Source organism: Larimichthys crocea, chromosome VII, assembly GCF_000972845.2.
Source record: "Larimichthys crocea isolate SSNF chromosome VII, L_crocea_2.0, whole genome shotgun sequence".
NCBI lineage: Eukaryota > Metazoa > Chordata > Actinopteri > Sciaenidae > Larimichthys > Larimichthys crocea.
The window spans coordinates 22,875,513-22,903,345 of NC_040017.1; the positions used below are offsets into that span (position 1 = coordinate 22,875,513).

Genomic DNA, 27,833 nt, shown 5'->3' on the forward strand with positions numbered 1-27,833 from the left:
TTAAAGCAACTTACCACTGTCCTCGATGGAGAAAGAGAAGATGTCATTTGTAGCATTGTCACCATCCCTCAGAACGTAGCATATGTTCATGTCATCAATTTCAGCTGAAAAAGAGAAACATTTACATAAATACCCATGATATTATACTGATAAATGTTTAGTTATGACAAGTGGGGGAATTTGTTCCTGACAGACTATTTGTCAATAACTACTCCTGAGCACAGGCTGAGGCTGTGTGATGAAACGTGCCCAATGTGTAATGTCAGGGGAATCTGAAAAGAGAAACTGCCTGGTAACGAGGGTTTTTATATTTATTAGACTCCTCAATGACACAGAACACGAAGAATTGCTTGATTGTTGTGACTCCATCACAGCAGTCTGTTTGCCATCCTGATAGCACAGTGCTAGACAGGGTTCTTTATTGCCCTGGATCTGGAAGAGTTTACAGCCCTTGCTTCAATATTTGATGTCAAAACATTTCCCTTCGAAAGGGACAGATGAATAAAAATGCATAGCCACAATTTTCAAATTCCCAGGAGATTGTGTCTTTATTTACTGTCTGTTTACTCTTGTGAGAAGTCTTGAAATATTGAACAGACCTCTCGGGGAAATCATCTCACAGTGACTCAGTAAATAAAAGCGGGGAATACATGGATATTGACTGTACGCTGGAGCTGCTGCCGTGATATTTGGCATTTACCAAGACATCCCAATGGTTCCCTTAAAATATACAACTTCTGTACTCATGTTTGCAAAGCCTGCTGTGAATTATAATGCATACATTATTTACCATCATGTCTGTAATCCCTGTGATTTATGTTAGAAAATATAGCACTAGTAATGTCCAAATCACAAACAGTTCTCTCCCAAAGTGAAATACATAAGGCATTGTTTGAAAAATACACTCCTCTAGAGAGATCTGGTCAGCCTGAGGCACTGGCATACTTCATCTCTGTAAATAGGCAGTCTCTTCAGTGAAAACAGAAACCTCTAGATTTGAACTCAGCGTTTTTCAGGCATCAGAGGGGAATACATTTAGCAGAATGAGTAAATCTAAAATGAGTTTGAGAGTGGGCTCGAGAGAATTAATGTCTTTGCTGTGAGTCTCTAGCACATTACAAATCTAAAGGAATGTCACATGATTGCAAAGGTGTTTGAATGCAGCTCTCTTACCTTGTGTAAAAGTGGTGATAGTGGCATTTCCTTTGCCGAGGTTGATCAGGTAGCCGTGTTCTGGGCCAACGGTAATCCTAAAAGTCACAGAATCCTGAATGCTATCTCTGTCTTCTGCTTTAAGAGTCTTACTTGTGATTACAAAACCCAAGTGGCCAGTCTCAAGAACCCGCAATGTCGGGGCACCCTTGTTCACCACAATCTGTGGGACACCATTATCCACTGGGAGGACAGTAATCTTCATCACTTGAGGCTTTCGAGTCTCAAATACTGTGTCAGGGAAGATATAGAAGTCTGTGTGAGTGCCATCAGTGACAGTGAAGGAGAAGCTGTCCCCCGCACTCTCTGTGCCATCATGCTTGTAGCTGATCATGTTCTCATTCAGGTCTTGCTTTGTGAAGGAGGTGACAGACTGGGTGTTGTTAAAGAGCAGGCGACCATGAACTGGAATCTGAGTGATTGTGAATTTCAAGAGGCGGTCAACAGTGTCTCTGTCCTCCACTGTTAGCTCGAAAGGCGTGATGAGTTTGTTCTCTCCCTCGATCACTACAAGGCTGTGTATTGTCACCACAGGTTTTTTATTGTCCACGTCACTGATGGAAATGCGGAAAGTGCGGAACACGGGGTTGTAGCCATCAGTCACTTCAAATTCAAAGCTATCCATTTTCACTTCATCATCGGCTGTGTGGATGTAGTAGACTTTGTTGCCAGCCAACTGGAGCTGTGTGAAGGATGAGATGGGCATCCCGGGTGTGTCTGTGCACTCCAGGTGTCCTCTCATCGGAGCTCTGGTGATTGTGAAAACCAAGTGTTCGTCTGGGCTGTTGAGGTCACTGGTACTGAGGAGGTCTGTTGTCAGAGTAACCCTGCCGCCCTCTTTAAGGGATACACCTTTATTAATAACATCTGGGAAAACCATGTCAATGCCACCCACTGTGACATAGAAGTATCTGTCAATCAAAGGGTTGATGCCATCTGTCACATCAAATTTGATAAGGTCACGGATCCCCTCTTGCCCGTTATGGGTGTAGAAAATCAAACCCTGATCCACTTCATTCTGTGTAAAGTTCATTCCAACTGTGATATTTTGCAATGTCCCTGAAGGCGTTCTCTTCTGTAAATATCCTTGAGCAGGCCCATAGCGAATAATGTAAGTTAGTGTGCTGTCCTCAGAGTCCAGATCAGTAGCTTTTAAAACGTTGCTGTTTATTATTTTCACCTGACCAATCTCAATTTCAAGGCCGTCATTGATCGCCATCCTCGGGGTCTCATCGTCCACAGGGATAATCATAACTATTACTGTTTTCTCTATACTGAATTTTCCATCTGTGAGAACAATATCAAAGCTGTCCTCTGTGGTCTCTGAGTCATCATGCTCATACACAATGCTGGAGGCCTCCCTGATCTGATCCAAGGTGAAGTTAGAGACGGGGACAGTGCCGGTAGTGAGCTGATTGAGAATAAATCCGTGCTTGGGGGGTTTGGTGATAACGAACGTGAGCTGATCAGAGGGGAGATCTGCATCAGCACCATTCAGAATAGGAGTGTCGATGACTATATTCATGCCCTCCATAACTATAAACTCTCTCATGTAAATCTCAGGCTTTTCATCATTAGAAGGGATTATGGAGATAGGGAAAAAGTGCCTTTCAGAGAAATTGATGCCATCTGAGCATCTGAATGTAAACCTGTCCTCCACTGGCTCGACTCCTTTGTGAATGCTTTGAACATAGTAGATGTGATTTTGTCTGATGTCCTTGATGGTGAAAGCACTAATAGCTGTCCCAGACCTGGATTTCTCTGAGCCTGGGGCTGGGGAGACATTTTCCACATACCCTGAAGTGGGCTGTACAATGATTGTACAAAGCAGGTCATCGCTGGGGGTGTCGGCATCATGAGTGCTTATATGAAGAATCTGAATGACATTTTTCTCTCCCTCAACAACAGAGTACTGTGGCCCCACAAAGACCTCTGGAGCCTGGCTGTCTAGGGGAAGAATAGTTACATGCACTCTGACACCTGTGATCTTATTCCCTCCAACAGTCCACTCATCAGACATGTCCGTCAAAGTGAGATTGAAAAAGTCCTCCCTTGTGGTTAACCCTATCTCCCCACTGGTATGAGCATAGACCACATGGCCATTAATGATATCAGCTTGGGTGAATGTACCAGATCGGACACCTTTCACCAGAATTTCTCCTAATGATGGTGGATCCTCTACAATAAAGGTCAAACGAAGGTCATCTGTGTCCTCATCTCTTCCCTGAATTACATTACTTGTTATTTCTGTTGCACCATTTTCCAGTACATCTATGTAGGAGCCAATTGTACCAGCTGGGAGACTGATAGTTGGAGTTTCATCATCAACTGGCTTCACACTAATCTTTATAGTAATTGGGACAACATGGATCCCATCACTGACATCTATTTGTATCAAATCTACCGTGGACTCATCTCCATTATGGATGTATGAAATTCTGTCATTTCTGATGTCATCTAGCCTGAAAGTGTCTCCTTTTGTCATGTCAGTGAATGCAAACTGGATCTGACCATGCAGTGGAGGCTGAGTGATAGTGAAGGATATCTGTTTGCTGTCTGTGTCTGTGTCTGTGGTGTCCAGCTCAGCAGTTGTAATGACATGCGTGCCCCGTTCAAGCACTGTAAATCCAGAGTTGGTTATCTGAGGTGGCATGTTATCCACAGGTTTTAAAAATATAGCGAAAACACCATCTACAGTATTTCCAGAAACATCCTCCACAGTGTACTTAAACTGCAAAACATGAGTGGTGATTCCGAGCTCAAGATCAGGCGGTTTGTAAGCTATTTTATGGTGGTTAATTTGCGCCTGAGTGAAAGTGGTGACTTCAGTGTTTGGCTGCTCAGTTAACACCAGAGCTCCCAGTACAACAGGGCTATTCTCATCTGTATCTGTGGGTGGCTGGATGATTGTGTATTTGAGATCCCGATCCTCTGAGTCCAGGTCAGTGTAACGGAGGAATTTCTTTCGGAAGTAAGTAAGCTGATACTCGTGCACAGTTATTTGGAGAGTTGTGCCAGGGTACAGTTCGGGTGCTATGTCGTCAACAGGGATAATTTTGATAATGAATGAGCTCTCACCTGATTGGTTTGGTGGGTCATTGTCATCTTGAACTCTAAACACAAACTGATCCATGACTGTGCCGGTGCTGTGAGGCCCAGTGTGCTTGTAAAACAGCTTACCATCAATAATATCCTGCTGCAGCCATTCAGTCACTACTTTCTCATACAATTCATCCTCTGTATTAAACTTCCAGGTTGATGGGTCCTCTGGGGCCTCAGACTGACGCAGCAACACCTGCCCAATCGTGGAAAGGGGAGGCTCTATGGTGAATTTTATTGAAGAATCTTCTGAGTCGATGTCTGCTGCACTGAGCATAAGTGAGGAGATTGGCATCATTTGATTTTTGAACAAAACCAAACCAGTGTTGGCGTTAATTATCGGAGGCTCATCATCGGTTGGCACAACAGTGATGGGAAACAGAAACTCCACCTCATTTCTGCCATCTGTCATTCTGAAAATAATATTATCACTGTATGTGTCACTGCCATCATGTTGATAAATGACAACTCCTGTGTCGAGGTCAGCCGGGGTGAAAAATTTCCTCCTGGAGCCCAGAACAGTCAATTCTCCATGCCTGAGCCCATCAATAACTGTGATTTTGACTTTGTCTAAACTGTCCTCATCACTGATTTCCAGATTCTGGGAACTGGACAGAGGCCTGGACTGCCCTTCATAAAGTAACTGGCCAGTATTCCTAGTCACCACAGGAGCCAATGTGTTCATAGGCTTAACAACAATCATGAAAGCAAAAGGGTCTGACACAGCTCCCTCTGTGTCCACAACCTCAAACTCAATCTGGAAAATCCGCTCAGTGTCTGAATCCACAGCAGGGGGTTTGTAGGCGATTTTCAAGTCTTTGAGGTCTCCTTGGTAAAATGAGGTTATTGGTAAATTCCTATCATCTGTGCTCACTATGTAGCCCTCCTCAAAGGAGAGGGTGGAAGTGATGTTGAAAATTAATTCGTCAGGATTAGACTCGACATCCTCTGCAGCTAGCATATCCATGGTTATTGCTGTCATTACAAACTGATCTATTTCCATCATCATCATTGCAACGAAGCTGGGTTTGGGAGCCGTGTTCTCCTCTCCGTCTTTAATCCTCACCAAAATTTGGAAATATTCCTGCTTGAGCAAATTGCCTTCTTTGTCGTGTAACTCCACAAACATTGGAATGTAATCTCTATTTGGTGACTTTAAAGCAAAAGTATGCTGATAACGTATATTCATTTTAATGAAGTCATCACAGTCCACCATTGTTCCAAGGCTGTGTTCATCCACAAGTTTGCCATACCTGGGCAGCACGCTGCCACTGGAGAGAGAGGCTATTCTGCATTGTTGTGCACTTTTATCATAGGTGAATTCTAAAATCCTCCTATCTATGGGATTACTTGTGCCAAGCAGTTTCTCGACAGTGAGTGGCATATTTTTGGTCAGCACTTCCAGCTGTGTGAAAATGACTTCCACCTCCATCATAAAAGGTATTATAATGGTATCCGTTTGGGTGTCATACCTGAGTTGTAATCTCACTCTATCCCTCGGAGGACTCCTTGATCCAAAGTGAGAATACTTCACGTCGTTGGGGCCAAATTCACACGGAAACTTTTTCGGAGATAGGTGTCCAGGCCTTTGAGACAAGGGGTCATTGTCCAGGACTGTTATGCTGCATCTATCACCGGGCTGAACTTGGATAACCAAATCGTTGATGGGATCAATGAAGACTGATCTCCCGAAAGGCACGCGGATCCCATTATTGGCAACCAATATCGTGTCCTCTGACAGCTCAGACCTCAGGGCGTATGATAATCCATAGCTGTCAAAAGCCTGCGCGACCGCATCACCTGTCAGAATCACGGCAAGCAGAACCAAAGCAGATCCAGTCCCGTGCAGATGCGGGGGAATAATCCAACAAGCCATTTGTAGTGCGGAGCCGCAGAGAAGACGCGTTGAACTTTGCGAATACACAAACTAAAGTGTGGTGGTTAAAGTTGCAGGAATATAAAAATCAGTGTCGGATAATATCACGCACCTATGGGCACCAAGGTGCACCATTCTCTCTCACAGCGGCGGCACACACTGATAACCTAAACTTCATACTCCTGCTTTGCCGTGAGTAAGGAGAGTGACGCCCTCCCCTCAGCCCATTGGTTCATTTCTCCGCTGGAATGCGTTTGTCAGGTTTCAAATGGATGCGCTTTGTGTCAGTCTGCACGGACAAAACGATGCCGCGTGGGCTGGACTTCATCAGGTTGAATAAGGTAGGAGAATAAACGTGATGTTTGGACATTAAGGGAAGATTAATAACCCTGCTGTATGACAAGGAACATAAATTATGTTCAGATCCCTTCGTTTCACACGCGTTTTGGAATCATCCACACTTATTCTCCGAGCAAAGCCCATTCAATCACCGCAGATTGTTCCCAACAATGAAGGGAAAGCAATCAAAAGTGCAGCTGGAAATGTGATTGGGGAAAAGCTTTGTCTCCCTCTCGTGGTTTTGCGCCGGTGGGAAGGGCGGATGCTCCCTCCACACAGCCTTAATTACAAGCAGACATCACACTCTGTCTTCGGTTGTTAATGTGCACATTTTCCACCTCCTTTATTTCTAATGAAAACCAGGTCTGTCATGGTGATTCTCAGATCAGACAGGGTCTCCACTGCGTGTGCAGTGCCACTATAGCATATAGTGTTATGTATTATTTAACACATAATGAAGTCCCTACATATATAGGTGCATATGCATTCAAACTTGCATACTTATTATTTCTGATGGAGAGGAAGCACTTCATGATCCATGATCCGATCCATGTGGCCACAGTACAGCGTCGCCCTGCACACTCTTAAAGCATGAGTCAAAGTTCTATTTATTGGAGTCACCTAGTGACATTGTCTTATTTCCTGCTGTCCTCCTCTCTCATCACACAGGTCCTCCATGTGTCAGATGCTTCCCCCCTCTAGCAGAGCAGCATACTCCTCTGACTCCTGACAAGTCCAGTCATGATCCGGCCTCTCTCTCTCTCTCTGAGCTACTCATCTGATTAAGAGGATACCCACAGAACCTTTGTGCAGCACAGCAAGGGAGGTTTAAATGACTCACTTATCTTTAAAAAGCATGTTTTGATTTTGGCACCATGACTGCACATCCTGGCAAGAATCAAAGATATTTTGGAATAGATTAAGATTTGTGTTCATGGGGGGATGTTGATAGGAGATGGAGCCGTGCAAAAGTTGTCTCATTATCGGGGACCGATATGCTGTTTGTTCTGTTTTCACATTAACTTAAACTGTCAGTAAACTGGGAAACAAAATCTCTAATATCTCCAACACAGCTGCGATGTTCATTATACATAGCCACAGGCACAGCTCTTCTATATGTTTGATTTACCCCACAGCCTTTGTATATATCAGATGTGCACACATACCTGTGTTCCCCTGCCAACGCGTAGCATCCCTCGAGCAATATATTGCCTGGAAGAATTTGACTTCAAGTGTGCTCAGTCCCCTCTGATCCCTTTTAGAAGATTTTCATTCCATCCACAAAGTCGTGGGTGCAGCCGTTGTGTCTGCACCTGCCTATAGTCGCGTATTAATGACATACAAACCATCTCACAGCTGGCATGTGTTGAAATCGGTACACAGTAGCTGCCATAACAAACTATGCAGTTGAGTTGGACTGGACACTGTTGACAGGGTCCAATTATAAATATAGCCAAGCAAACTGCGAGGCAAAGCCCCCAGGCCGTGACAGCTCCTAGTTACAAGAGAAAATGAAAAAGAAGATGAATAGAACTTTCTGACAGCAGCGATGGCAAAGAGGGAATTGGATCATACCCAAACCTTCAGGCTTATTTTTGAGGCGAGGGGAAGTTTGATGATATTCTGTCATATCACATTTGAATCAAATTTATTGTAAATGACCAATCCTTCTTAAAAGATAGAACTGTCAGTCTATAAAGGAACCGAGGATTCCAATTGCACTCCTGATGTGCAGGTGATTTATTGTACATGAGGCGAGTGGGGTTTTGGCTGAAATACTGCATTTCAGCTCACTTTTGAATGTACCACTTCTAAATATTTACCAGAATAACAATAGACGATTGCAGAGTTGTTCATTCATTGCATGTTCTATCACTGTTGAAAACTGACAACAGGATATTCAAAGCTGCTTGTTCGGGGAGCTTATTGTTTTTCTTTGTATCTGTTAACACCAAGAAATTCAGTTTGTTTTGTTTTTGTGATGACTCTGGTGACAGTTAAATATGGTTCTACCAGCAATCCAAAGACACAGACTGTCTAGAAGGTAAAAACAAAACATATTTACATTGGATATATCCCTAACCTAAAAATATGCGGGTTTACCTGTCATTTACAGCCGAATTAACTTTCAATTTCCTCTCTGCTGAATGTCCTGCCTTGTCATAATCACACACACACACACACACGCTGACAGGCCAAACACTGAAAGCCTTGCATTCCCTACCGTCAGTGACACCACTGTTATTGCAACTGAGTTAACAGAGATATGCATCATGTAAGGTGCCTTGAGCTCTGAGAGGTGACATCATTGAGTCAACCTGATACATGGACGATGCGATGCTGCAGGTCCGATCAGATCCACAGGCAAACAAGCTTACCAATTATTGTTTTGTTTGTATATCTTTATACTTTATCAGCAGCAATTATGATTTATTGCTCTTTATACTTGTATCATATATCATTATTTTGTACTATGTTAGGGTGACTGTGGAAAATGAATTTCTTCCATAATACCGAGCTACACAAAATCTATCTTGTCATTATTAATGTTATTACTGTTTGCCCTATCTGCACATTGTGACAGAAGTGATTTTGATAATTGTCTCCTTTGGTGCCACCTCACTGTTTGTCTCAGTGTTGCTAAAGTGACTCCATTCTAACAATTGCCTGGACTTATCAGGACTATTTTTGTTCACAGTTATTCTCTAGAGATAATACAACCCCAGCCTCACTGATCACGTTAGGGCTATTTTAGTTGGTTGCATCTCTGTCAGAGGCAATTCTTTTGATGGTTGAAACTGAAATGGTGGCAGCAGCTACTCTGAGGCTCTTCTCTACAAGAGTAAATTGTGTAACCCATAGAAAATACAACGTACAGCCAACCGGCAGCCAAATCCATCTTTCCCAGATTATGTTACTCCTGGGATACTACAGAACTAAAGAGGCAGCAGAACCAGTCAGGTTTAATCATATTATTTATTTGTGCTCCTAAATTCCCCAGGTGTGTGTAGACCCATGCATTAAGACTATAACGTATGGCCAGAGCAATAATACCGCTTACAAAATAAGTCAAGTTGGGTTTATTTGCGGCATGCTTTTAACTAATAGGTTCATCGTTGTGCTCTGCAGGAACCAAACGAGACAAAAATAGACGAAAGCCAAGGACAATTGAATTAAGAGAAAGAACAAGTCCTAAGAATGGGGACACAAATCTGCATTTGTGTGTGTGTGTGTGTGTGTGTGTGTGTGTGTGTGTGTGTGTGTGTGTGTGTGTGTGTGTGTGTGTGTGTGTGTGTGTGTGTGTGTATGGACAAAATGTAGCAGTGTTAAGTCTGGCCACATTATGTTGACCTCCATTTAAAACAGAGTATAACCTCATAATTTAACAAGGCAAGGCAAGACATTTTTATTCATATAGCGCATTTTATACCAAGATGCAGCTCAATGTGCTTTACATAAAGACAAAGCATTTAAAAAGAACATCATAAAAAAAAAATAATACATTCAAAACACACAGTTAAAAGCAAGAACAAAGAAAAAGAAAATGAAAAAAAGTAATATATATATATATAATATAGATATATATATATATATATATAATATATATATTATATTATATATAATATATATAAATATATATATATATATATATATATATATATATATTCATTGATAAATATAGGTTTTAATAATGATGATCAGTGGGCTTCTTTAAAAATATATATCAGGATATATCAGGTGTTTTCTTTTACTACCCTATAAGTCCCCTTCTGTCTACATGTAGTCCAACATATGCAAATTAAGGATTTATCCTTATTTATCCTTTTTTTTCTATTATTTATAGAGTGTTATGTTGGTTCTTATGATACTAAAAATTAAAAGTAGAATAGATGGGGATTCTGAAAATTATTTTCAAAATTAAAAATTGCTCTGAAATTGTTTAAATGAATTCTGATAAATGTAATGTTGTACATGAATCCAGTATTGGTGTGGTGTAATACACTATCAGTCTGGGCTGCAACCAAATCAAGTTTTCGATCTTTGTGAGCAATTAATTGGTTGGTGCTGTTGTGCCACGTTGAAGAGAGATTTTAATGAAGCACCATGTGTATTGCTGTGTCCAAAAGACTCTAACAGTGCAAAAGCCATGCAAGAGACGTTTAATCATTCATCCGTAACCGAAAATTGTGTTTTTTACTTCAGGCGTTTATATGTTATTAAAAACTCAAAATATTGGGCTTCCTGCAGTGTGTGCTCACCTACAGGTCAAAGGTTACATCATTTAATCGGATTGCTGCCTGAAACCCTGCAGGCCTTCCTTCTCCTGATGAGCTTTAAAGCTGAGAGGCACTTAACATGTGTGCCCACCCGTGGGCTGTACTCATTTATACTGCAGAAAAAAGAAATAAATGACAATTCACCTGGTGCGAGTCACTGTGTGACATCTGCACATCATGAGCAGAAAAATTTGATCATGAGGTTTCTGGCGTGATTACTAGAAAAGAAACGTGTAAATTGCCTCTGACCTTCTCCACTCAGAGGAAATTGCTTTGGTTTAAAAAAAACGCAACAAAAGTGGTGCAATAAAAAAAAAACAAGGTAATTCTAGAGTATATACGAATGAGGGAGACTTTCTGTTAAATTTAGGGGGGTTGTCCTGTGTGTAGTGGACTTCATATCTACATATTTTGGCCATTCATTTTATCCTCCTCAACCCTTCTGAGTCTCCATTTTCTGCTGAGCTGAATGCATTCTCTTTCTGCTCCGTTTGATCTAAAGTTGGTGACTAAGTCAGCAACAATATCATCTAGATGAAACACAGAGCGCATTCACTAGACGCTCGTGAAAAAGCTGCACACACTGCACATGTGGGGACAGTAATGCCTTCTCTTGGCCTGCGTTTCACTGTTATCATTGTTATGTTGTTATCAAGATTTATTTTAAGTACATTTTGTTAGATTTACTCTGACATAATGAAGTGTACTGCCTCCAAGTGACATTGTGAATGAGACTGCCTATTGTTCCAATATTCTGGGGAATGTCTCAAATATTTCTAAGTTCCCCTGCCAAGCTGTAATTGACTTAATCTTTCCATTAGCCCCAAGTCGCCAAAGTCAGCTGTCATCTGTTAGAGTTAACTGTTGTAACAAGGTGCTTTTTATGCTTCCTAATAGATGTGAGTTTTAGCTGTGACTTAAGGGTGATTTTTAACCCCTGCGCCCCTAGCACTGCACACACACACACACAAATACAATAGTACCACACACACACACATCTCCCCTGCTGACAGCTCTAATAAGCACAAGCACACAAACTGTCAAACTTATGGTCATTTTTGTCAGGTGGTGGGGTGTTCGCTGATCTTATTGAATTTGCTAAATACCCCTGCAGACAGACATAAACAGAACCTATAACCTCAACACAGCTTCACCTCTCCACATGTAGCAAACACAGATTCCTGCAGAGTATTCGGAGTCTATACTGCATTTATTTATTTGTATAATGAGAAAAAGTCACCAGTTATGTTTTTATTTAATAGAAAACAAGCTACAGCATTCAAACATTTTGCACACAATACCCTATAAATTTCAACCGCTGTGAATATCATATACCATATACTTCACTGCCACTGCCAGAAGATGGCAACATCACATTATACATCTAGTGTGTTGCAAATACACTATAGAGTTTTGCGTCATACATATGAAATATTATGCTACGGTTAGAAGACTTTTAATAAAGAAAATGCATAACCTAATGTGCAAAAATATGTAAAATCTGACTTTACTGTGATGAATTAGTTGTCATTTCATGTCTGTCTGTAAAGCTTGATTGATTAATAAGAAGCCAACAAAGTGTACTGAGTATGCAACTAACACTTTGGTTTTATTTATGAGCCAAAATCAGAGATGATGAATGAAATATCCAGTAAAAAAAAAACTAAACATTGACTTATAATATATCATGTGCCTAGTTATAGTATATTATTATTATTATAGTGAAAACTGCAGTCAGGTTCAGCACTAAGTGGTACAACCGTTCTTAAACAATAATTCCATACCTGCATTTTCTGATTTGTTCAGTTTAGCTCAGCATGTCAGTTGAGATACGTAGTTGTGTTGCCTCACTACTGAAAGAAGGCAGGCCTAATTAGTTCAAGACCTTATCTAATGACTTTAAATTTCTGCTGCCAGCTTGACTATTGCGTCAGTGCTCGTTTTTAGAAGCAGGGTCGAAAACCTGGCCGTTAAATACTATATCTAATTGACAAGAGAGCTGGACTGCAATTCCACATGTGTTTTACAGACACGTGAACAGCAAAGACTAATGATCTCCTGTGAAGTCAAACCAGTCATGCATAATGCACAACACTAAGCTTTTAAAATGCATTGATTTCACCACTGAATATTTTACGTCTTCCACCGAAAGTATGTCAGCTGTTTGTTAGGCGTTCACGTAAATTACTTGAATTCAGTGTTCAGCTCAGAGAAGACAACAAAACCAGTCAGAACTTACAAACTCTATTGCCACCTGATGTTGTAATGTCAATTTTTAAATGCAAAAATGAGGGAATATTCTCTTGCTTATTAATGAAATTAATCATACTGCCTGCACTACTTAGTAATACAAGTGATATCTTACATAACACAAACGTCAATTCGCCAATTAATATTAAATCACGGTGCTTGTTCACATTTCTAGTAACAGCTTGAGCACATGAAACCCAATCTAAAGTTTACCACTGACCACACTCAGAAGTAAGTAAGAGTGCTTCAGTTTTTATTTTTTATTATATGCAGATTAAAGAGATAAACACCAAGTCCTGGCACAAGAAAGTGAGAGTTATTGCATATTTAGGAAAAGTGAAAACAGTAATCACCATGAACTGGGTCAGAGGAGTCTGTGGCAATAAAAAAACATCATTAACGAACATTTGGCCCAGATTTGCTAACCCTCACTGAAAACAAACCTTTGTCTGAAGTTTAAATGTTTCACAGATTCCCTATAATTCACTCAGTGGAAAACTTCTTAGAGAATGTTTTCCCTAACAGGGAAAATAGTCAGTGATTTTTCTAGGTCCCAGATATAGAGCTGCCACTAAGGAGCTGATAAGATAGACAGACTAATTTAAATAAAAAAGGCCATTAGTAGTGTGGTGCTGTTAAAAATCTGTGCACCAGAAGGAAATCTCAGTCTGCCCTCTAGTGGCAAAAGGGTTCAATAATTCATTGAGCTAATTATAATGTTATTATTAAAAGCTCAATAAGATTTTTGACTCTGTAGATTCAGGTATAATTAAAGAGTATGACATATGAATAAAGGAGTGCCCTTTGCCTGTTTTACTGCTGTGTGAATATTACTGGTGTTAACATCAGAAACATTAATCAGCATTAGCTCAGGTTGAGGTGTTGCCTAGGATACATGTAATAAAACAACTGTCAATCAATTTAGGGGTGATGGTAATAAACCATTCCTGAGATTCTGGTGGCATTTTGTTTGTATTTAGTTCAGGGATTGTGTCTTTAAGGGATTGTGTTGCATATATTGCAATACAGATTATATTCTGCACTTCAGCTCTGTCTATCTATGACTCTCCCCTGCAAAACAAATCAAATACAGAAAATGAACTAATCATGCTGTGTGACCTTAACTTAAATTGACAGGACATTGCCGTGGGAGAATATTCAGCCAGGAAACTAAAAAAAAACAGGTAATATTCGAAAAGTGGCATCATCATCATGATCTTTACATTTCACTGGAATAAATATAAATGGCTGTAAACCCCTTGGGGCAAAGAAATGTACAGCTGCTGCCTCAACTGTGCTCTGTAATGCTGAAAAGGAACAAGAGACAAAAAGGGAAAGGATACAGCAGCTGCTCATTGTAATTGCCATGAACATGAATCACAAACATTGATCATTTTAAACTTCATTGGATGGTAATATTTGAATTTCAGCCAGAATCATAATCATTTAAACTTTAAACTTTTTTGTTTTGGAGATTATCTTTTTAACTCTCACTGTGTTATACTCCTCAAAGGTCTAAATTTTGCTATGAAATAAAATCCAAAACATCAAGAATTACTTTCCAAATGAAATAACAGAGTCAATGTAGATACAGCTACTTTGTTAGCCATGATTGTTTTCAGTTGATTAAAGCTCATTTGTTTTAAATACAAGTCGATAAATTGAATAAGAAGAACACCTTTGAAGACAAAAAGCCACCTACTTAGCTTTCCAAAACTGCTGTAATTGACATAAAAAAAGATATGCTAAACTTAAGTAGAAGCAACTGAAACAAACCCATAACTTCAGGGACACGGAAGCAGGAAGCTTTTAATGTATTTTTAATTTCAGGACGTTTACAAATTTTCATTTGTGGTGAAACTGCAACATGATCTTCTAATTGGAAGTCAATTTTTGTGGATTATAACCGTTTTTTATTGGATTGACTGACTTTTTCTTTGTCATTTTTTATGTCACATTAAAACTAAATCTTGAAATAATGTGAGCACTTTCTTGGATATTAATGGCCGTTAATTTACTTGCTCATGAGTAAGTAAGTAACCAAAGGCTTAAAAAAAAGTGTATTAATCTTTGAATCTGGGAAGATTATCCAGTATCTATCCACTGGCCCTAACTGCATAAAGTGATCAATAGAAAGTCACAGAAGGAGAGGGACGCCTTCAAGTGACCAGTTAGGAAAATAATTTTTTTTGGCCTTTTATGCCTTTATTGATAGTACAGCTGAAGATAGACAGGAAGCAGAGAGAGGGGGAATGACATGCAGTAAATTAGCCGTGCAAAGCGAGGACTATAGCCTCTACACACGGGGCGGCCGCTTCACCCACTACGCTACCGACCGCCCCCTGGAAAAGAAGTTTATCAAAATACATTTCATTTTGTCAATAAAGCACTGAATCATCTTTCTCTGGGTGCCAGTTATGGTTCACAGTTCAAACATGCAAAGATTCAGGTCATTAATTAAAGAGATTCAGCTCGTCTGATCTGCCTGCAGTATACTACAATACTTAAACTTGTGTCAGTGAACCGCTCACCCCCTCTTTCTTCTGGGTTGTGTATGGTTTGTTTGCATTATCACATTTTCCACTTTGCCAACGTTGCATTCAGCATCTCTACATGTGTTTCACTTCAGCTTATAGTTTATTGTGATAAACGTGCATTAATAATTAATGAATCTACATTGGGTTTCAAAGTGATGTTGGGCAAAAGCATACCGAGCTAATTAGAGCCATTTAATGTAACTGTGAAAACTATGATAACCCATGACCGGCTTTTAATGTTTGAATGATTTAGAGATTTCATGGTGCATACATAATGTATGTGAAAAGTCCAATTAAAGATATTCTCTCAGTGTAGCGCTGGATAAGATGCTGCTGGTATAATTGTACTGGTAAGTGCACAAACCAGATTGTCTTGCAGATGTCTTGCAAGAGTGTGATGAGATAATAGCTGCAGTGATGATAACAATGACCACAAATCCTGTAATTGAGGCGTTCTGTTGATTCAGAGGGAGGGAAATGCATCTTGTCCTCCTCTCACGCGTACAGTATCTGCACACGCACACACTAATTACAATGACTACGAAGAAAAGAAGGAAATACTGAATGAAAACTCATGATTGATATAGCATGTGGCATTTGAAGTGCTTTAGTCCTCAGTGAGCTGTCACCTTCAGAACAGCACTCAAAATGTGAAAATGCTAGAAACAAACTATGGCAGGAATATAATGTTTCAGAAGGATTTGTATATAATCAGAATGTATAAAACTGTAAATCGTGTGTCACTGTATTGGACTAGTTTTTATTACTCAATGGAGGGAATTTCATTTACACATGCTTCCTTTAACCTCAGAGAACTGCTTTGTCAATGACATGACAACTAAAAACACGAAACAATGATTTGTCTTATGTATCATTGACGAACATTTCCCTATACGGACTTAAACATCAGCTGTATCTCAAGAGTGTCGGGGGACATTAACATAGACTGTTTTATTTGTCCTGAAGAAAGAGATGGATATGCATGGGGTTTCTTAGCAACTGTGCAGGCTCACATTATCCAGCTAAAGACTGATGTCAAACATCTTACATCTTATATGAATGTTGTACCTACTACAGTACCCTTTGAGAGTTCAGTGGAAAAATATACCGGAGATGTTTTGCAATCTATCAAGCTCTGTAGCAAGCAGTGTTTTTCACAAAATAAACACACACACACAGAAACATTGTACAAGGTTGTGCTTTTCATGTGAAAATGTGTTACATGGAGGGAACATTTTCCACATGCATATTTCTCATATGTCTCAGTACATAATTTGTTTTAATGACAATCAACAGGGCCTCTGTGTATGTTTATATCCTCGGGATGAGCTGTATAATGATGTTTATGTCTTCTTTGTGAGCTCCAACAAACCTCACATGATATATTTTCAACATCCTATCCGTTCTCTCATGGCATACTTATCTGGAACTTCCACCACCGCAGTAATGCTTCAGGCAGAAGCAGTGAAAGTTGAGCTGAGGATAGTAACGGATATTATTTTAGACTGTATACAACAGAGCAAAGTCATCAGCTATAGTAGCTATAGGAGTCCTAACTTATATCACTATTGTATCAGTCTAGATCTTATAATATATCTAAAGATCTGTCCAAATCACAGCAGAGTCTAAAACTCAGGGTTGCTTTTTGTGAGTTTCTTTTTCACCACCAGAGAGCAAAATCTGGTCAATGCAAACGCTAAACTATGACATAATGTATGTTTAAACCCAATCATAAACATAAACAGAAATAAATAACTTGCCCTCACACATAAACATTTGGAAAATACACGTTTGTGGAACAATAAATATGTCATGTGATGTGCAAATCACTAAACAAAATATGTTGCTTTAGTGTATACATCTTCTAAAGAAAATTCAGTGTTTGCCAAATTATTTTTAGTTACCAAATCATTAAGCTTTGCTCACAATGCATATATATTTGTTTTAATGTCCCTACACAATAAATAATAATAAAAAAACATGAACTACGACAGAAGAACAAGTCATTGTTCTTGGGAAGAACAGGGGATTACGTTGTTACACTTTGAAGTCACAAAGACGAAGATGGCTGAAAATAGCTTTTTCTGAGCGCGCACTTTGCGCGCACAGTTTGCGCAAGAGAATATGTAACGTAACAGTTTTCCACCTGTTGTGACGCGTGTGTTTTGGGCAGGTCAATAATATTAATGCCCCTACAGTCGACAGATCGAAAGGGGAGGGCAGTAGAGAGGATTACTTGACATGCTCGTTACTCACAGTGTCAGTGGAGTCAGTGGAGTGATAAGATGAGGCACCAACTGCGAACGTGTCCTCTCTGACAGGCGCAGCTCCTGGTTCTTCGTCGGGTGGTTCGTGCGTAAATTTACAACTGGAAAGGTAAAGTTTGAGTGTTTCTTTATTTTGAGTTTGATTATATGTGATTATGCACGTTTCTAAAGAAAGAATCTGTCTGTTTGTCATCCACTGTGAAATGTTTTAATGGTTTTCTTTCTTAAGAAACATAAATATTAATAATGTTTGAGATGTTGTTTATGTAAGTTTTACCTGTTTTGTGTGTGTGTACACTAGATAGAGTACACAGTATGAATAACCGAAATACATCAACAAATTCTGACGTTTTTGCTATTTGATCTTTTAAATGTTAGTGTGTTATTTAAATGGGTCTATAAAAGTTCAATATTGACAGTTGTGCTGTTCTGGGTCTGAAATATATTAACTAACTCTGAAACTTCTCCATGTGTTTTTATTTTTTCATTCATTCTCAGTTGAAAGTGTGATGGTAGCAGCAATGTCACAGCTCTACTACAAGAAAGCGGAGAACTCCTCATACAGGGATCGCATCCCTCTGCGAATTGTGCGAGCCGAATCTGAGCTTTCACCCATGGAGAGGGCCTACCTGGGGGCTGTTGAGAAGGGGGACTATGCCAGTGTGAAACAAGCCCTGGAGGAGGCTGAGATCTACTTCAGGATCAACATCAACTGCATCGACCCCCTGGGGCGCACAGCCCTGCTCATTGCCATTGAAAATGAGAACCTGGAGATCATTGAGCTTCTCCTCAGTTATAATGTATATGTGGGTGATGCCCTACTACATGCCATCCGCAAAGAAGTGGTGGGGGCTGTGGAGCTGCTGCTCAACCACAAGAAGCCACGCGGGGAAAAACAGGTACTGTACTTCCACGATAACATTACATCCCCACATGTGTTTCTCAATTTCAGTTTATTATTTTTTGTGCGTTTAAGCTGGCAGTCACAAACCTGAAATGAGTCTTGCTGCTTCTGCTATAGGATATGAACCAACCTGCCCAAACAATTATGCCTAATTGGATGACTGACTGTATACGCTCAACGTTCAATGACATCGCTGAACATGGTTAAGTTTTGAAAGATGAGTCATGATGCCTCACAGTCAGCTACTAATTCCAGTAAGGCTTGTAAAGTGGTTTCCTTAATGTGATATTTTCTTTTCAATTACATCCTAATGTTTATGCCTCTAAAGAAAAAACGTGGGCACAGGTACACTAAGCCTTTGTGGTGCCTTTAATTTGCTTTAATGAGATACATTATTACCTGTCCTGTTTATCAAGAAGTAAATTGTGTCAGACTTACATGCTCATTAATAGCGGTTAATATAATTAATGTTATTATTTGTTTTATCTTAAACCATGAATCATTTCATCTCTCACCACAGCAAATATTTTTAACAGAGGTGCCTTCCTCTGTGTCCTAGTTTCAGCATCTTTAGCAATCCAACTATTATTTTCTGCTCAGAAGTTGCAGCACTGATAAGCTATTATTTGATGTTCTACTGTCTTTTACAACAAAGCGTTGTTCTCCATGGTTCACATATCAGGCAGTACGATAAAGCCACTGATTTCTTTCAAAAAAATTCTTGACATCTTTGTAAAAAAGATTTCGACGCTGCTGGATCTCCCTGTAATAGACTTGGTGTATTCTGTAGAGACAAGGAAAAAGAAGAAAGGGTGTAGTTACTTCGAACAGGAAGATATTTTGAGGCCAGCTGAACCACAAGCCATTAGCTGTGTGCTTGCTGTTAGACAATATGGTTAGAGACAGAGACAGAAGAAATTAGACCCATTCAAACCAGTTGTTTTAGTTCCTGCAAGGCATTTTAAAAAGCAGCCTTCTTTTTTTGTAAACTGATAAACTAATGGTCCACTGTATATTTTCTGTTTATATATTTTTTGCTTCTCTCTTGGATTTCTGAAAAGGTTCCACCAATTCTGCTGGACAAACAGTTTTCAGACTTCACCCCAGACATCACTCCAATTATCCTTGCAGCCCACACCAACAACTATGAGATCATCAAACTGCTTTTGCAGCGAGGTGTTTCCATACCTCAGCCACACGCTGTGCGTTGCAATTGTGTGGAGTGTGTGTCCAGTTCAGATGTCGACGGCCTGCGTCACTCACGCTCTCGTATCAACATCTACAAGGCCCTTGCCAGCCCGTCGCTCATCGCCCTCTCCAGCGAGGATCCTTTCCTCACAGCTTTTCAGCTCAGCTGGGAGCTGAAGGAGCTCAGCACAGTGGAGAATGAGTTCAAGGCAGAGTATGAGGAGTTGTCCCATGTGTGTAAACAATTTGCAAAGGACCTCTTGGACCAGACCAGAAGCTCCAGAGAGTTGGAAATAATCCTCAACTACCGTGATGACATCAACCCTCTGCTGGATGAGAATGCTAATGATCTAGCTCGACTGAAGCTGGCTATCAAATACTGCCAGAAAGAGGTAAGCTCATTGATTAGGATATCCTATGTGTCAGATTACTGCTGTGCAGAGCGACAACGTTTTTTTCTGGACATCCTCAAAGTGAAAAAGATAACACAAGTAAAGAAAAGTACAGATATTGGTAATACAGGTACACACACTGTGAACTGATTACTATACTATAACATACTTTGAACAACGTTGACTGGATAACAAGAACTGTGCCAAGATGAGCTGTAAATGGCTTGAGATGGGTGGAGATGTCCGTAGGGAGTGTAGAACAACATGTAATTGTCAGGATGGCTCTTATGCATTACAGTATCACTCTCACACAGTCCCATGACAATAGGATAATTGGGTTTAATGATGGAATAAGTGATGGCCATTTCCCTGAAATACATGCTCATAATATTTTAATTAGGGAGGGAACCATTCATGGTCTTTTAAGATCTTCTTTAGGGTTTTGAATTAGTGCTACTAAGAACACATGATGATTGCACATAAACAATATGAATAATCAAACATTTAAGTAATACTTATGTATTTATCTGTGAATGTATCAACCCTGCAGCAGGTGACAAAATTACTATGAGCTGGTAAAAATCGAAGCATTTGGTCTCAATTCACCACGTTTAGAAAATTATTTTTTCTCTTCTGCTGGGAAACACTTCAGGATTGTTTTATAAAATACAAAATGAGCGTCAGCTCGTGTCTGTTTCACTCATTAAAGATTAGAATGAGGCTCATACGATCTGTGCGCTGCATCGTCTAAGTTTAAAGTTTAACTTGGCTTTGAACATTTAAGAGTCTTTGGATGCATTTTGGAATGTTTTGGCTTTTCTCTTATATTTTCATGAGACAGTTGGCAATGTGAGAATGAAAGATCAGTGTGACTGAAACTCTATCCAAGTGGCAAAGGGTTTTACTTCAAGGGCTCAGTGTCATTTATTTATTTTTTTATCACAGATAGCTGTTTTCTTTGGTCGATTTCAGACTACATTTTACATTGATCATGTACTACATAAACTACTACTACTACTACTACTACTACTACTACTACTACTACTACTAATAATAATAATAATAATAATAATAATAATAATAATAATAATAATAATAATAATAATATATATTATAATCTGAAAACAATGTAGTTTTTTGACAGCAGACTGCATTGCAAAAATGAAAAACGATTATTTCTTTAATGTTTACAACAATTATATATATTATTTTCATCTCTAACAAGGAGTTTGGACTTTCTAGATGCCTGGAAAAATCTGAATTAACTTTGTTCAAGGTTCTATGTAATCTTTATTACCCCCAAGGGTCAATTTGTTGTGCAGTAGCAGTAACAACACAAACATAAATAACGATCAACCAGTAAATTAACAATAAATAGGAGGCCAATGGAAGCAGGAACTATAGAACTTTTGTGTCTATTCGTCCTGCATCTTGGTAGACTGTATCTGCATCCTGATGGTCGTAACTCAAAATCAGAGTTCAGGATGTGGCTAGGGTCATTTTCAAAACTTAAATTGAGCTCTTGGAAACTTGTATGGCTGTGCTACTCATCTTGTGCATTTAAAAAAAATGGCCTATGTAGCCTGAAGTTTATTATTTCGGTTGACATGAAATCTATCAAGTTATCATTAGGCACACAAAAATAGAAGAGAGTTGCATACTTTTCATTTCAAGGTCTGATTTTAAGAAAGTTGACCTCTACTTGAATGGAAGATGAGTGTCATCATTTAAAAAAACACAACTGTGGATAACTGCACTGGAGTGGCCAGTGAGAGGTTGTTGTGTTTTGCCATTATAGTATGCTGTGTGTGTGTGTATGAGGTTTATAGAATGAAATCCATTGTCTTTTGCCATTTGTGCACACAACCAGACAAATCAAACACATTATTAATCTGTGCTGCTCTGATGCTCTGCCATTTTGTACTTCTCCAAAGAAAATGCACCAAAGTGGTTACAGAGTTTTAATGGACCACCAGCACTTACTGGATGTTCACATTTTCCTTTAATGTATTTGGTAAAGATGTTTTTCTCTGTTCTCCTACCACTTTCTGCACTTATGTACAATGATATCATGCTCTTTATAGTGCATGACATGTACTTTATTTTAAAATGTTTCTGTGGAACTAAACTAAATCATATTGTATTAAATAGTTAAATGGATTAGCAGTACACAGTGTGTTACTAGTATGAATTTGCCTTCGGGCAGAATGATTAGTTTGAAGCCAGAAGGGTGTAAAACATCTCGGTGGAGCAATTTTCTCTTTCCAATAAAATCCTCAGATAAAATCTGGTCCTACCCTCCAGCCATGTTATGGCAAGTCAGCACCTAACAAGGACAGAAACATTAAAGATTCAGTCAGATTCTGAATTGATAGATGACCTCATCATCCACAGTTTAATGCTATATAGTACCATAATGGGGATCGATTTGGCCATAACTTGGTTAAGTTGAAATTAACTTCCATCACCATCTGCAGATGTCCAGCAGATGCTTATATCAAATCTCATAGGGCAGAAAAAATGTGTGTAGGAAACAGATTTGACAATCAGTTTTTTTTAGGACTCAAGAATACTTTAGAAATGTTTGCCGACATTTCTAAAAGAAAAATCTGTTTTATCTCACAAGTTCTGATCTTTTTATAGTGTCTTGCCTTCTGACGCATGTTTTCTTCATTCCTAAATGTTTCCCCTGCATTGGGTTAACAGCAGGAGGCAGATTTGCAGTTTTTGTCATTACCTGGAACAGTTTGGAAAAGCAATCTATGTTACGTATGTGTAAAAAAAAGAAAAGAAAAAAGAAATCAGGTCCAAGCATATTTCCCAAATGTCTGCTTTGTCTCCCTAAGCACATTACCAGTGTGTATAGTAGGCAAATTAGGTGAAGACACATGATGCTCCTGGGGAGGGCTGTTGTGCGTGTGGTTAGAAACTGCAAATCATTTTACACGTGTTTGCTCGACATCCTCATGGGTTGTTTAGGCTTCCTGAATGGTGAATTCAAAGGTTCCAAGGAGGATCCTCATATCCTGTTGAGCTTCCTGTAAGGGACAGACATGCTTAGTATGTTGAGGACCTGGTTTAGACTTTATAAAACTAACATGTAGGGCTAGGGATGTGACAATAATCAACATTTCTATATCTTGTCAAAAATATAACAGGGCATAGCCCCTTGTTATTCTTTTAGATGAGAAACAATTTGTTTTGCAGAGACCAAAAACAACATAAGAAAATATTGCACTGTATTGTAAAAGATACAAAAGTTAGATATAGAAATAAAAAAAGTAAGATTTTCCCATGCCACTGTGCGGCATAGGGGTGATACTATATAGTGCAGTGTACACCATGACACTGAAAATGTGAATACAGTCTCTACTGTCTTGATCTGATTTAGTTAACATGCCTCTCTTTGTCTCTCTCTTCCTTTCAGTTTGTTGCTCAGCCAAACTGTCAGCAGCTGCTGGCGTCTCGGTGGTATGATGAGTTCCCAGGCTGGAGAAGGCGTCACTGGGCAGGAAAGCTCATCACATGTATCTTCATTGGCCTCCTCTTCCCACTGTTATCCATCTTCTACCTGATCTCTCCAAAGAGCCGCTATGGCTTATTCATCCGTAAGCCCTTCATCAAGTTCATCTGTCACACTGCTTCCTACCTGACCTTCCTCTTTCTGCTCCTCTTGGCCTCGCAGCATATAGCTGCTGCAAAACCGGACCTTCAGGGCCCGCCACCCACTACCGTGGAATGGATGATCCTGCCATGGGTGCTTGGTAATGATGAACACACAAACTACTGCTTACTGTGACTGTTGTCACATAACTTATTTGTTTATTGTGGAACTATGCTTGAGTGAGGATTACAATGACATATCACCTCTGTTGTTTGTTCATCTCTCCAAGGCTTTATCTGGACTGAGATCAAACAGATGTGGGATAGTGGTTTCCAAGACTACATAGATGACTGGTGGAACTTAATGGACTTTATAATGAACTCCCTGTATCTTGCAACCATTTCACTGAAGATTGTTGCCTATGCAAAGGTACCGTACATCTTTTGACAGTTGATTCAAAAGTATTGTTATCTACACAGTTCAAATTTCTGCTTATATTTAAAAAAAGATTAAAAAAAATAAATTGTATCAGTCATATATTCTTGTATTTCTTAGTAGAAAAGTTGTGATAGAAAACATGAAACTTTCTAGCATAAATTTCCTTCTTTTCCTTCTATAGTACAGTCAGGACAAACTCAGATGTAACTGGGAAATGTGGCACCCGACTTTAGTGGCAGAGGCATTGTTCGCCATCGCCAACATCTTCAGCTCCCTGCGCCTCATCTGCCTTTTCACTGCCAACTCCCATCTAGGCCCCTTACAGATCTCACTGGGTCGCATGCTTCTGGACATCCTCAAGTTCCTCTTCATCTACTGCTTAGTGTTGTTAGCCTTTGCCAATGGCCTCAACCAGCTCTACTTTTATTATGAAACGAAGGATGGCAATACTTGCACGGGTATTCGCTGCAGCCACCAAAACAACGCCTTCTCAACGCAAGTTCTTAAATAAATTGTCCCTGACAAATCTGCAGTGTTGATAATTAATAACTTTGTTTTGCAGCAGCGCATAATGTGATGTATTGTTTTTTTTGCTTTTCAGGATGTTCGAGACACTGCAATCATTATTTTGGTCTGTATTTGGCCTGATTTCGCTCTATGTGACCAATGTGGAACCAAATCATGAATTCACAGAGTTTGTGGGCAGTACCATGTTTGGCACGTACAATGTAATCTCCCTAGTAGTCCTTCTTAACATGCTAATTGCAATGATGAACAACTCCTACCAGCACATTGCTGTGAGTAGTTTTACCATACCAATTCGTCTTGCAGTTTTTTGCAAAAGCCTTTGATTAATTACTGTTTTTGTTGTTTTTCAGGATCATGCAGATATAGAGTGGAAATTTGCAAGAACAAAATTATGGATGAGCTATTTTGAAGAAGGCGGGACTTTGCCATCTCCATTCAACATAATACCCAGTCCAAAGACTATTTATTATCTATTTGGATGGATAAAGACGCAACTGTTTAAATCAAACAGAAAAAGGCTTGAAAACTTTGAAACTTTGGGGGTAAGGAGTCTCCAAATATTTGTACTGATCTGCATTGCATATATATTTAATGTCTGCTTATTATTCTAGACTTCAAAATAATTAAGAGTAATTTAATTACCTGTTCTCTTAAAATATTAATTAGGTACCGAGTTAATGTATATCATGAGACCTCTTGTTGAAAAATTGCAAACAGAAATAACCCATCGCTTTGTTAATTGACATTTTTATTTCTTGAATTGTAGAGACGTGCAGCTGATAATGTAAGGTTAAATCATGAGTATCAGGTAGTAATTTGTTTTCCACAATACACTGTTCTATATTTTTATTTTGTTTTGATGTTTGTCTAATCTCTAGTTTTGCATTCGTGTATTTTTAGGAGGTTTTGAGGAACCTCATGAAGCGGTATGTGGCTGCAATGATCAGGGATGCCAAGACAGAGGAAGGTTTGACAGAGGAAAATTTTAAGGTATGCAATCAGCAGCTATTCAATATTGTTTTTTCTTTCATTGCTCTGTAATCTCTGCTGCTGTCTAATATCTTCTTCCCAATAACTAATAGGAGCTTAAACAGGATATCTCCAGCTTCCGCTATGAAGTCCTGGGAATGATGAGGGCCAAACCTCATGGTGGGGTCACAAGTCAGGTCGCAAGTTCCACCATGGCTTACCCGGGAAACCCATTCAAATATTCACCAAAATTCCCCGCTGAGCAGCCGCAACACAAGCTGAGTGTGTTAGATGTGAGTGGATCTGCTAATGCCACCAGCACCAATAGGCAAGCCAGTGGTTCACTTGTTCAAAACCAAGAACTTCAGACAAAGAATGTGATCGTGGAAGTCTTTCAGAAAGTGGAGGAGGACATTCAGGAGATTGAACATTCTTGCATAGAGCAGGACAAGGAAGTGACAAATGGGCCAAAAAAATATAAAAATTAATCCATGTCAGCAAGTGAGAGATGAAAATCATGTTAACGTTTTAAAACGCTTGGGGATTTATTTTCATGCATTTATCTTCCAGTGAAATAGTTTATCAAAACTAACTCATGTATTGTATTTAATAATATCCAGTTTGTAATGTATATAATGGCATATAATGTTATTTTATGTTCTCTCACATTATATTATATGCATTCATTTCTGACTGAAGGAAGAAAAACAACAATACTGGGTGTGGATTTGACCTCAGTGAATGCTGACTTGATGCTCAGGGAATCGTGAAGCAAGTTAGTCATTCGTGTTTTACCTTGAGCATTTAATTCCAAAGAGCCCTGACACCCTGCTGATTATACTCTCCTCTTCCACCTTGAACTGTCCTCGTACTGTGTTATGCAAAGGTATCTTAAATCTCTACATCTGTAGAAAAGTATTAATCATTATATGCTGACAGTATCTAGATCTTTCCGAGTAAACATTAGTTTATTTTAATGTAATACCTGAGCATTTTATATTGAATTTCCAGTCGATTTTGTTTTACCCTGCCATTACCACTGAAACCTGTTTTCTTCCTAATTCTCTTCTTGGAGTCAGAAGAAGTATGCAATGCAATCTAGTTGAGATTTGTTGCAGGATTTTTTTCCTCATAACGTGCACAATCTACTATACTTGCAGACATAAGGGCCCTCTTGTGATCTCTGTGTCACCGTGCAATTTTGTACCTTGTAATGCAATCAAATTACTCTGCAGTTAAATAAAAGATCATTAAAATAGCAGTGTGTTTTTTGGACTAATTTACAAAACATGTTGCTGCCATCTCAGCTTGGTGCACTCTTTCTCTATTGCATGCATTACTAACATACAGTAAAGAGGGAGAATGATAGAGATAAAACAAATGAAACCTTTGCATGAATCGGCATCTTTTGATTCGCTCCGTCTTCTCTTTCATCTTGTTTACTGGAGAGAAGATCTCAGTAAATAGTTTACTAATAGTTACCCCTTTTTTCAGTCTGTATATACTGAACTAGATACACAGTTTATATAAATATCCTCCTCCACCTTTTCCTCTTGTACTTTGTGATCTGTCAGAGGAGAAGCATTAGCCGAGTCCCATTCAGAATAAATGCTAATTCGGTATATTATTCATGTCCTACCAGACCAATCAGATGTAAACTTTGGTATGAGTAGTAAATTATTATTATTATTATTACTATTACTTTTGTTGTTGTTATTATTTAAAATATTACTAGTGAAAAGGAGGCTGCCATATTTTCTGAACTACAATTAATGTTATTAATAATAACAATTTCAGTTTGGTCTCGCATCTAAGTAGGTTTGAATGCAACAACATTAACGTTAATTTACTTAAGACCTGTTTGTCAATGTTGAGAGATTGTACTCCTACCTTGAGTATTTCAATGCTATGCTATTATACACTTCAACTTATACATTTAAGTTTTGGCATACA

General features: G+C 39.2%; 2 protein-coding genes across 4 annotated transcripts in view; one reads left to right on the forward strand and one right to left on the reverse strand.

Moving 5' to 3' along the window:
• The window catches only part of frem2b (FRAS1 related extracellular matrix 2b), a 63,892-nt gene extending 57,370 nt beyond the window's left edge, over positions 1 to 6,522 (reverse strand). Inside the window, exons 1-2 of the mRNA XM_019259399.2 lie at positions 1,174 to 6,522; positions 15 to 104 (exon numbers count right to left, since the gene is read on the reverse strand). Of these exons, the coding sequence (XP_019114944.2) occupies positions 15 to 104; positions 1,174 to 6,187 (5,104 nt within the window). The 5' untranslated portion in view covers positions 6,188 to 6,522. The remainder of the gene's footprint in view (positions 1 to 14; positions 105 to 1,173) is intronic.
• trpc4b (transient receptor potential cation channel, subfamily C, member 4b) overlaps positions 1 to 27,119 on the forward strand; it is an 81,405-nt gene extending 54,286 nt beyond the window's left edge. The window contains exons 4-14 of one of the 3 annotated variants that reach the window (XM_027280254.1): positions 17,912 to 17,966; positions 18,356 to 18,756; positions 19,823 to 20,341; positions 23,769 to 24,105; positions 24,235 to 24,374; positions 24,565 to 24,878; positions 24,985 to 25,180; positions 25,262 to 25,453; positions 25,678 to 25,695; positions 25,812 to 25,901; positions 25,994 to 27,119. In XM_027280254.1, coding sequence (XP_027136055.1) covers positions 18,367 to 18,756; positions 19,823 to 20,341; positions 23,769 to 24,105; positions 24,235 to 24,374; positions 24,565 to 24,878; positions 24,985 to 25,180; positions 25,262 to 25,453; positions 25,678 to 25,695; positions 25,812 to 25,901; positions 25,994 to 26,368 — 2,571 coding nt within the window. In that variant the 5' untranslated portion in view covers positions 17,912 to 17,966; positions 18,356 to 18,366 and the 3' untranslated portion in view covers positions 26,369 to 27,119. Of the gene's footprint in view, positions 1 to 17,911; positions 17,967 to 18,355; positions 18,757 to 18,908; positions 19,016 to 19,822; positions 20,342 to 23,768; positions 24,106 to 24,234; positions 24,375 to 24,564; positions 24,879 to 24,984; positions 25,181 to 25,261; positions 25,454 to 25,677; positions 25,720 to 25,811; positions 25,902 to 25,993 lie in introns of those variants that run through there. The other 2 variants (XM_019259365.2, XM_027280255.1) reach the window with 2 other exon arrangements.
• Positions 27,120 to 27,833: the final 714 nt, after the last annotated feature.